This window comes from Hyla sarda, chromosome 3 (genome assembly GCF_029499605.1).
Source record: "Hyla sarda isolate aHylSar1 chromosome 3, aHylSar1.hap1, whole genome shotgun sequence".
Lineage (NCBI taxonomy): Eukaryota > Metazoa > Chordata > Amphibia > Anura > Hylidae > Hyla > Hyla sarda.
Window position 1 is genome coordinate 200,314,506 of NC_079191.1, and position 11,495 is coordinate 200,326,000.

The following is an 11,495-nucleotide window of genomic DNA, read 5'->3' on the forward strand; positions in this document are numbered from 1 at the left end:
TCAGAATGGGCATTCAGTGGTAAAACACCTGTATTACTGAAGCGTATGCACTGAATTCCTGTCTGGTAGCGCCTCCTACAGTACAGGGTGGTATTACATGGTCTGTACTACTCTTTACCTGTGCCATGATTAGCTGCCAGGAAGAAGCTCCCATCCTCTACATAGATAATAGATAATAATACATATTTATTATTATGTAATATTGGGCAACTATGTGTGGTAGGTGTGAACTAGCAGCTGGTCACTATGTGCTTCTATTCTAAGAAATTGAATAGAAAAATGATAACTTTATAGGGAGGCCCCACTGGGCAATCCAGGACAGCAGACTTTTGGCATGATAAACATATAGCTCCATTTTTAACTATTATCATGCCCTCATGCAGCAATACAGTTAAAATCTCTAGTTCTTGCCTGTGCTAGGTATCGGCAATAATGAGGGATTCCAAAGCAGAAACTATGCTTATAATGTTAGCCTTCTGATAATATTAAATATTAAAGGACCTGTGATAATATCATGGTCACATGACCATGAGTTCACAGGTCCAGCATCCAGGGCGTAGTGTAACAGAAATCTAGAGACTAAAGGGGAGATAAAGAGTTCCTCATACTTCGTCCCTTCCACCTCCAATATGTCATGTACAGTGGTCCGATTATATAAAGAACGCAGTGTATGTACAGGCTATGCGTCTTAGCCAGATACAAGGGATCACCTCAGCATCAAGAGTCAAATAATAATTAGAACCAACTAATAAGTGTTCCGAACAGGTGTGCTTAATACATAACTTTTACTATATTTCTTATTTAAAATCCACCAATAATAAGAAAGTGCCTGTGTATTCCAACACCAATTGAAAATAGGACATAAAATTGGTCGTCACCATTAGTAACCAAGCATGTTGAGGCTCTGCTGGGCCCTGCCAGCCCCAAATGCACAAATGGATTAATATACAGAACCGCCGACGCGTTTCTACCACCTGGTAAACGGTGGTTTCATCAGGGAAAGGTTAAATATAATTGACCAAAACATATAACATCATTACAACATCAACCCTTACCAATAAGACACTTCATTAACTGTACCTCCAAAGCAGTCATTTATGTTGCATATTGCACCTGCCCCCTCCTCTATGTGGGTAAAACCATCAGAGAATTGAAACGTAGAGTACTTGAACATATAGGTGATATCAGAAACATCAGGGATACACCGTTAGCGACTCATGTTAATCAAATACATAGGGGAAATCTTTCTGCCATACGGTTTGCAGGGATTGATAAAATCACTCTATCACAACGAGGGGGTAACGTGGATAGACTACTATTACAAAATGAATGCAAATGGATCTATAGATTAAACTCAGTTTCACCATACGGTTTAAACGAACAGTTAAACTTTGGGTGCTCTCTATAGGCGCATATTAGACACTAGAGGGGAGTTGACATATGGGTGACGAATGTAGGCAGTAAGGGAGGGTCGTAGTCGACCTAGCCAGGAGTCAGGAGTCACCCTAGATAGGGTCTATAGGGACTAGTAGGAGATTCCAGAGCGGGACCGATCTTCTAAGGATGCCCACCCCGCCTAGGTTTAGGCTCATCATACTAGGGTCTAATAGGGACAGACTAGACCCCCGATAGAGCCACTGTTTATTTCCCTCCCATATCCCATAGTGAATCTTTCCCTGTCTCTCCCCTCTTTATACACTTATACTAATTGCGCCTATAGACACCCCTTAGTCTCAATGCTCTAATACCTTGCATACTCAATGCTGGGTCCTTGTCCACTTTTGGTGTTGCCCGGAATCAGTACTCCTGCGAATTTGGATAAACCATCCCCCCCAAAAAATTCAAACCTCCTAGTGATCCCGTTGATCTTGTTACATTATTTTAAAAATGCATCTCCTTTAAAATTATGGTATTCGTCTGATTACCTGTCTTAAACCCTTCTACTCTATACACTACGTTATTGGGGTGGAGTTACCAACTTTGCGCACAGCCGGGCCGTATACGGCAATACGCCCGCTCTGTTTGCGAGCGTCACTGAGCGGGCGGGGACTGTGCGCTATGTAACGTCCGCCGGAAACTGGTAGTGACGACAGACGCCGGCACCTCGCTACACCAAGCGAGTAGAGCTGGACTGAGTTCCGACTCCCTGCGCAACTGCAGGTAATGTCGTGCCCGTACTTCGAAACAGCTAACCGTGAGTACTACTGTAGGGACTGAATTGTTCCCTGTTCTTCCTTTCAGGACGGGCATTGATTGTAATTTCTTCTGCCTGTTTTTTCTTAGAAGCAGCTACGGACTACTGGCCCCCAAAAACATTTCTTTTTAGGACACAGGAGTGGAGCACTTTCTTTTCCTTACAGGATCAATTGAGCCCGCTGTACTAGTCCAATGATGCTATATATCTTGCTATGAGGGGACGTCGTGCTGCACACACCACAAGCTTGATTATATGTTTTGGTCAATTATATTTAACCTTTCCCTGATGAAACCACCGTTTACCAGGTGGTAGAAACGCGTCGGCGGTTCTGCATATTAATCCATTTGTGCATTTGGGGCTGGCAGGGCCCAGCAGAGCCTCAACATGCTTGGTTACTAATGGTGACGACCAATTTTATGTCCAATTTTCAATTGGTGTTGGAATACACAGGCACTTTCTTATTATTGGTGGATTTTAAATAAGAAATATAGTAAAAGTTATGTATTAAGCACACCTGTTCGGAACACTTATTAGTTGGTTCTAATTATTATTTGACTCTTGATGCTGAGGTGATCCCTTGTATCTGGCTAAGACGCATAGCCTGTACATACACTGCGTTCTTTATATAATCGGACCACTGTACATGACATATTGGAGGTGGAAGGGACGAAGTATGAGGAACTCTTTATCTCCCCTTTAGTCTCTAGATTTCTGTTACACTATGCCCTGGATGCTGGACCTGTGAACTCATGGTCATGTGACCATGATATTATCACAGGTCCTTTAATATTTAATATTATCAGAAGGCTAACATTATAAGCATAGTTTCTGCTTTGGAATCCCTCATTATTGCCGATACCTAGCACAGGCAAGAACTAGAGATTTTAACTGTATTGCTGCATGAGGGCATGATAATAGTTAAAAATGGAGCTATATGTTTATCATGCCAAAAGTCTGCTGTCCTGGATTGCCCAGTGGGGCCTCCCTATAAAGTTATCATTTTTCTATTCAATTTCTTAGAATAGAAGCACATAGTGACCAGCTGCTAGTTCACACCTACCACACATAGTTGCCCAATATTACATAATAATAAATATGTATTCTAGAAACCTAAAAGTAAGACTAGATAACCTGCAAAAATGGTAAATAAAAAAAAGGCAACAATACAAACAAAGAGCCAAACACTATGCATGTGTTTGCTTTTCAAACAATATTACAGAACTCATATTACTCATGGTTACGGCAGTGTGAGAACTATCACTTTGCCAGGAATAAATAAATCTGCAGTTGAACTTTTGCCCTAGATTTTAACAGAAAAAAAACATTATTAAATACAACTATTCATGCTTAAGAACACAGAAATGCAGCTAAGTGGAACATTTTAATGGATCAAGGCAGTGAGAAAGACATGCATTCTGTTGATAGCATTCTATGCTCACACAAAAGACCTGAAGGTAAAGATTCTAAATTCTGCAGATAAAACTCCAGTGATACTGTTCCAACATACACACATATATCAAATATGCCTTATTAGCCTGGTTGCTATATCTATTGCTCAATAATCTTTGCTATTTGTGGATTTGCATAGATTTACAGGAAATCTGTCAGCAGGTTGTGTCATCCTAATGCTAATTAGGGCCGTTACCCTATGCACTATAGTACCTACAATATGGCGCTCAGGTGCACCGTTTATCTGTAATATCACTTTTACTTACATAGAAATGAGGCAATTTGGTGCATTGGGGTATTCTTAAATGCACCGGTATGGTCACCTGTCTGTTTCACCAACAACACCCCTCATACAGAGCCACCCCGCTGCATTAGCCTTAAGTTACACCACTGCGATGACTCAGTATTTAGGAGGGGACATTGTTAAAAGAATGGGCAAGGGGCCATATCGGTGCACCTAGGGATAAAAGAATGCCCCCAATGCATATAGATAAAACTGCTCTGACATTGGAGGCAATATTAAAGATTTCTAGTGCTAAGCAATGTCTGATCCCCGGGGGTCCGACCGCTGGGACCCCCATGATCTCCTGCGCTGCTAGAGCGTGTTTCGTACTCAGCAGGTCAGTTGGTACAAACACACCCTTTCCATTCATTTCTATGGGAGAGGCGGAGACACAGTGTTCCTGTGTCTCCGCCTCTCCCATAGAGATGAATTGAGGGCCGTGTTTGTACCAGCTGACCTGATGTGTGTGAAACGTCACACACAGCAGCTCAGCCAGGACCGAGTCGAGGCCCAGTACGGGAGATTCCCTTTAAGGAAAGCAGACGCTCAATTAATATAGAGATAGTCTCTAGGCTGTAATATTTTAACTACACTGATATACTATTGCAAAGTGCTAAGTACTAATGCTGCTGGTGTATTTTGCTCACATACATGGCTCTCAACAAGCATAGATCTTGAAATATGAGGTTTATTATGACTTTACAGCCAATAGGAAAGCCTATGTGTTTGTTACAGAAAACAACATAGCTCCCATATATACAGAATGTGACGTAAAGGGTTAAAACCATAATGGATTTGTGATATTGACAAGAATGCAGCACAAAACAGAGGATGCTCCTTGTATTCTTTATCAACATGATCTGTCAGGAACAAACGTTTTTAAGAGCCACAGAGGGAGATCCATAGCTTTATTTATGGGCACCATATTTCAGGCCCCTTTCACCAGACAGAGTGATAACAGTTTCAAGAGGAAGATCAATCCTTTCCATTACAAGATATGTCAAGCTTGAAATGATCCATTTGAATTAGAAAGTTTCCTTTGTTTTGTTGGTTTAATGGATGAGGCTATTCAAGACTGTAATGGGAGCAGTAACATACAGTGATTTATGGAAAGTGTGTGAACAAATTGTAACTGCAAAGTGCGCATATGATGAATCTATGGGATATGCATATGGTTAACAGTGATAAAATATAAATCAACACAGTGTCATGGAAACATAGGAAAACGGGCAATGGAAAGTGTAGAACTGAAGGAAAATGTTAATCTAAATAGTAATAACCATCAAAAAGTCAACATTATTATTGTAAAGCAAACCGTGGAGGTTGCAAATGTATTCATAAAGAAGGTATTAATAAAGACGGTCTTCTAGATTATAAAGACAAATGCATTTATTGAAAATTGTATATGATTTAGAATTGAGTATATTTCATTTGTGCTTTGGACTAAAGTAAAAGGCCTTATATTGTGGTTCCCTGGTCCGAATTCAACTCCCCAAGTCTCCATGAACTCAATAATGTTTTTCTTATGGGTTTATACTCCAAGTAAAACTAATTTTGGAATCTCTTGTATGCATATGTCTTTTCTTATTGTGCAAAGAAGTCTGGTATGAACTCATTAGATGTGTGGTAGCAAGTGACCGACATCCCCTATATGGAATCATCTTTATTACATATGGTACATTCCCTGAAGACGCACCTTCTATATTCTGTCCAAGACACCTGTTGCAGAATATACTTTTCTACATATTTACCATCTACAGAAGTTCTTTTAGGATAGACTGTCTCTTTTAGATTGTATGCATTCCATTAACAATTGTTATTGCTTATCTCCAACTTAAGGTTTATCAACTAGGGTGAAAGGTTATATTGATGCACTAGGATTTTCTTGCTAGATTTGAATTAATATGTACAGTATATGTTAATCAATTATACAACAATACCATACTGTCTTTATATTGTTCATGTTTTCTTCTTTAAGCAATATATATATATATATATATATATATATATATATATATATAAATCAGAAATTATTGGAATTCTTATAGGAGATTTACTGATAGATATCCTTGTAGCATAAAATGAAGTACAACTAAAAGCTTTAATTCTGCTTTAATTGGCTGAGGTTTCACAAATTAAGTCTAATTCACACACGTTCACACATAGCTAATGCTTGGCATGGCTTACTGAGACAGACAGCACTAAGCACAAAGATTGGATTTTCAGTAACTGGCGCAGTAACTCCCTCTGCAGACTGTTTTGTTACACTGGTTACGGTAAGAATATTTTTCTGCATGCAAAATGTTGCAAAGTCAGTGCAATTCATTGGAACATACTTTGCTAGAATTGCACTGGTATATTTTGCTGTGTGTCTTCTTGACCCCTTCTCCCATTCAGATTTATCCAATATGTAAAGCAAATTGCTTTAGACATAGTCATCTGAAGTTATTGCTTCTCGCTGCACTGATACACAGCTTTAACCCTTAGTAGTCTGCATTCTACTTAAGAACATTTGAATACAGATAATAAACATATTAAATTTAATATTTGCCTATATCATCTTATCAGTCATATGTCATATCATTTGAATGGGCATTTAAGTCAAGAAATTTCATAAGATTATCTCACGCCAAGTATTATTTACCACATATAGAGGAACATGCACATTTGCTAGTATCCTAGTATAATAGGTAGGTTTGTTAGCCCATTCTGATTATCTTTCTATTCTACACATGCCACCTTAAAAACAGATGTGAGGAGCTTTTTGGGGAGTGGAACAGCAGGGTATCTGTGGCATCAGAAAGTTTGCTGGAGGCATCAGCACTAGTAAAAGTGCTGGGAGCTGTCCACTGACTATAGTGCTGAAACTCATAGACAGGTAATGTCTATAGGACCTGCATAAGGTTATTATGACATAGATGAGTAACATTTGAATTAGCATAAAGGTGTAGTGAATGATACTGTAACATATATGTGAAGCTTCACTACAATGAACAAGAGGTAAGTGATGATTACATAGAAAATACCTCCTGGAATAGCTCCAGACTGTAAGTGTTATCATCATCTGCGAAGAAGACAACACCTGCTGGATACTCCTGCTTTTCAGGTGCCTGGACTCCTGAGCGCTGGGTATGAAGATGAGTCTTGGGTTGGTATTGCTGCCTAAGCCAAGCCAATCCAGCATTTCTCTGTTCTGTAGCTCGGGGTAAACCAGTTCGTTTAAATCTCCTTGGTGTTTGCACATGCAAGTGAGTGGCCCTTACACCTGCCCCAGCCAAAAAGCGACTGACCAAATCTGTAGGACGTGCTGAGTCCTCTACTACTATCCAGTGTAAACGTGGGACTTGACGGAATGTGTTGGCTAGGCGAGTGAGTTCTGCCTTCTGCACAGGTCTGCTGTAAGTAGGGGTAATGGCATATATAACAGGTATTGTATTATTCTTTGCCCACAGATTATCAGAGCTAGTCAACTGTTCTTGGTTAGGGGTCCATGAAGCCATGCTGGTGTCACTGGGCTGGGGTCTCATCAAAGCTGCCCGCCCAATCCTATGCTTCCAGTATGGAGAATAGTGGCGTGCACTAGGTACTCTGTTGGAAGTAGAAGGTTTCCTGGTGTCAATATCAATAATAATAACAACAATCAATACCCACGGAAGAAGAATGAAGAAGCAACTGTAGAAAACAGACTTCATCTTGCTGTTTAGAAAAGTATGACCAAGTCAAACAGAGAGCATAAACTCAAGCAGCCTTAATGTTCGTCCAGTGTTAAATCCAATAAAGTGAAGAGAATCCCAAAGAAACAAACCCTTCAAGATCCTGACAGACCAGTAAAACAATTCCCATACAAATGCTTTCAGTCACCTCCTTTAGTTGTTATTAATCGTAGCTCTTGAAATGATGTGCAAAGTTACCTTGCCTAAAGGAGCAGAACACAAACTGCAGTTGTAGAGAATTCTCCTCGATTCGTATAAATGCCTATTTGTTGTTGGTATTGGTGCTTGAGAGTCATTATAGAACCCCTGCTTTGTGTCACTGACTTCTTCTCCAAGCCACCTGAAATCCAAATCAAGTCATGTCAATAGCTTTTCAGAAAATAGCCCAAATTCTCTCTAGATGATTTCTTCATTGATAAACTCTTAAAGCACAGGACAAGGGTAGGATAAGCAGCTATTCTTCAGCACAAAATGCTCCGACATCTAGTAGATGTTATTCTTGTCCCTGAAACTTCTTGCCTTTTCAGCATCCATGTGCTCGGGATTCTGGATATAGCAAAATAATACATCTCCAAGTAGGTTGTGTTTGCCAGCACAACATGGACAGCAGCCAGGTCACAAGGATTGGTGAATTGTTTGCTGCTTTTGTTTGTTAGTGCTGGTGCTGCCTGGAAAGCAGTGTAGAGTTGGGCTGCGACTCTGTAATAAAAGCTTCAGTGATGCACTGGATGCTGCTCCCTGCATCACTCTGCTTCGCCCACCCCCTCTCTTCTTTGTTTCTCTTTCTTTGTAGTCTGATGAGCTGATGGGTGGGGAAAAGGGAGGAGAAGGATACAGGGACCCCCTGTGGATGGTAATAAAAATAAGACTTGTAGTATAACTGATATTAGCAACATATAGATAATACTCTTCATTTAAGACTCATAGTTTGATCTGTGCAGCTTTCAATCTCTATCACATTGTGTTCTGACTGGACCAGCTCAATCCCGCTGCTGTAACTTGTCCATCACGTCCCTGTACTTGACAACTCAAGTGGTGGGAGAGAAGGCAGATAGACGTGCGCAGAAGTACTTGATCGAAGGCTACAGAAAAGAATGTAACAGTACAAGGACATTTGACACAAGTTTTATTCTCATAATCTGTACAAACAACTCTTTCATTCAGTTCTCATTTAAACACGATCTTCTAATTTTTCATCTACATTGACAGATGTAGCAGAGTGGAGTCAAGAAGGAAGAGCTTAGTTGAACACAATTTATGGATTTCTAGTGGTATTGCTGTGAGGGTATCCACAGAACTGCAGACATTGCTCAGTGCACAAAATAAACATACACTATAAATTTAGCTCTGCTATATCGGAATATTTTACAGATGATTACCCACACAGTGGAACTCAAAGAGCAAAGCCCATAGGTCATTGTAACCAACTGCGCTCTGCTGTATGGCTTTTCCATATCACTGGTTAATAGTGGTTTTTTTTTTCCAGCACTACTTAGAATGACACACTTTTTACCATTTTTTTGAAGGAGGATGTAACATTGGCTCCAATGGATGGCTACATAAAAATTGTCTTTCTTCACATAATCTATTATTAAGCACATGTAGCTATAAATGCAAATGATATATTCATTAGTGTTGCTCGCGAATATTCGCAATTCGAATATTATTCGCGAATATCGCATATTCGCGAATTCGCGAATTTCACGAATATAGCGCTATATATTCGTAATTACGAATATTCGTTTTTTTTTGTTTTTTTCTTCACAATACACATCACAGTGATCATCCCTCTCTGCTTCCAGCTTGTGTGGTGTAAAGAAGGTTCTAATACTACTGTGTGAGACTGGCGCGCGAAAATTCGCATATGCTAATTTTCGCATATGTGAATTTTCGCGTATGCTAATTTCGCATATGCTAATTTTCACATATGTTAATTTTCGCATACGCGAATTTTCGCGTATGCGAAAATAAAACGAGAATATAACGAACATGCGAATATTCGCGAATATATGACGAATATTCGTCCATATATTCGCGAATATTCTCGAATTCGAATATGGCCTATGCCGCTCAACACTAATATTCATGTGGTTAATATATATTTACTCATATATTCTACAACATATAAGCATCCCAATGGAAATATTGAATAGAAAGTCGTTCAGATGAACAAATGATTGATGCTTTGATGCCAGCTGACAAACAAATGGCTACTAAAACATATGCTAGTTGCTACTTAAAGGGATATTCTTGTTTCAACATTTAATTGATATCCACAGGGTATGCCATAAATGCCATAAATGTCTGATAGATGCAGATCCCACATCTTAAGAACAAAGGTGCCCTGGCCCCTTCTACCCAGCTTGAAGCAGCACATGTTTGGGAAGCTGAAAAAGACTCAAAATGACTGTATTACACTCTTTACTTATCTAAATCAGAGGTTAATGGAAATTGTGCAAAAACATAGTTCTGCAAGATACACTATTAGTAACTTCTGAATTATAGACTAGTGAATAAGGCCATGTTGCCTACACAACTCCCATTAACCTCTAAGGAATTACATAATAATTTAGCTTCCTTTAGGTTTTTAGCTTCCAGGCCACCTCTTTTCACTGCAAGCAGGCTGGACCAGATCTGTGGGCCCTTGTTGTCAATATATGTACAAGTTCTTTATGTGGGACTTGAATCTTTCAGATATTTATTGCATATTTTTTTGGGATATGCAACACATAAGATAAATAATCCCTTTGATAACACCAGAAGAAAATTACACAGATCTGTATAATCTTCAAATTTTGGAGGTGTCATTCACATTAACAGCAGCTTTTATGGTCCTCTGTATCAATATGAACCTCTCACATTCTCCTTTTACAACAAAAAAAGAATAATTATGCTCTATTGGAGTGAAGTAAGGCCTTATTGTTATTTGTATTTGTTTATTTTCTCCTATAATGTGAGTTTGGGAAGAGTGGGTACTGGTATATTCCTTCATGCCTTTAGTTCTTAAATTTTTACATCAATGCACTGTATTTTAGAAAATGAGCATGGCATATAATTATCTCATGCTGTAGAAAAGGGAATAACATGTCCTAGGACAGCCATATGTTTTGCTCCATACAATGAGTCTGTAGTATTTGAATTCTAACAAGAAAACATGTTTGTAATTAACCAGTTAAGGATGCTGGGCATACAGGTATGCCTCCGTTCACGAGGCTTACCTGTATGTCCTGAGTCCCATCAAAGGGGTTTAAACTGCTCTCATGACCAGAAAATGCTTTAAACCCCACGGCATTAACCCTTTAGATGCTGCAATCAAAGTTGATTGCGGCATCTAAAGTGAAAGAAAAACTATCCCAGCAGCTCAGCGGAGCTGATGGGGACTATCGCGACAGAATGACGATGTCCCAATGAGCTTACTGGATGACAGGAGGGTCCTCACCTGCCTCCTAGTCATCTGATCGGCGATCTACTGCTCCAAGCCTGCTCAGCAGGCTGGAGCAGCAGAGCACCAATGACACTGATCAATGCTATGCTATGGCATGGCATTGATCAGTGTATGCAATCAAAAGATTGCATGGTATAGCCCCCTGTGGGGGCTTAAAAAAAAAGTAAAAAGTGTTAAAAAAAAGAGAATACATGTGAATAAGCCCCCCCTAATAAAAGTTTGAATCACTCCCCTTTTCCAATTTTTAAAACCATGCAGTTAGCTAAACCGCATGGTCGATGGCGTACATGTAAAAAAAAATGTAAAAATACCAAAGTCCAAAACTGTGAATTTTTGATCACTTCATATACCATAAAAATATTAAAGCAATTAAAAAGTCTCATCAAACAAAAATTGTACCAATAAAAA

At 39.4% G+C, this 11,495-nt stretch overlaps 1 protein-coding gene across 1 annotated transcript in view; it reads right to left on the reverse strand.

The window, feature by feature from the left end:
- B3GAT2 (beta-1,3-glucuronyltransferase 2) overlaps positions 1–8,429 on the reverse strand; it is a 173,178-nt gene extending 164,749 nt beyond the window's left edge. Inside the window, exon 1 of the mRNA XM_056565841.1 lies at positions 6,956–8,429. Coding sequence (XP_056421816.1) covers positions 6,956–7,621 — 666 coding nt within the window. The 5' untranslated portion in view covers positions 7,622–8,429. The remainder of the gene's footprint in view (positions 1–6,955) is intronic.
- Between the last annotated feature and the right edge of the window lie 3,066 nt (positions 8,430–11,495).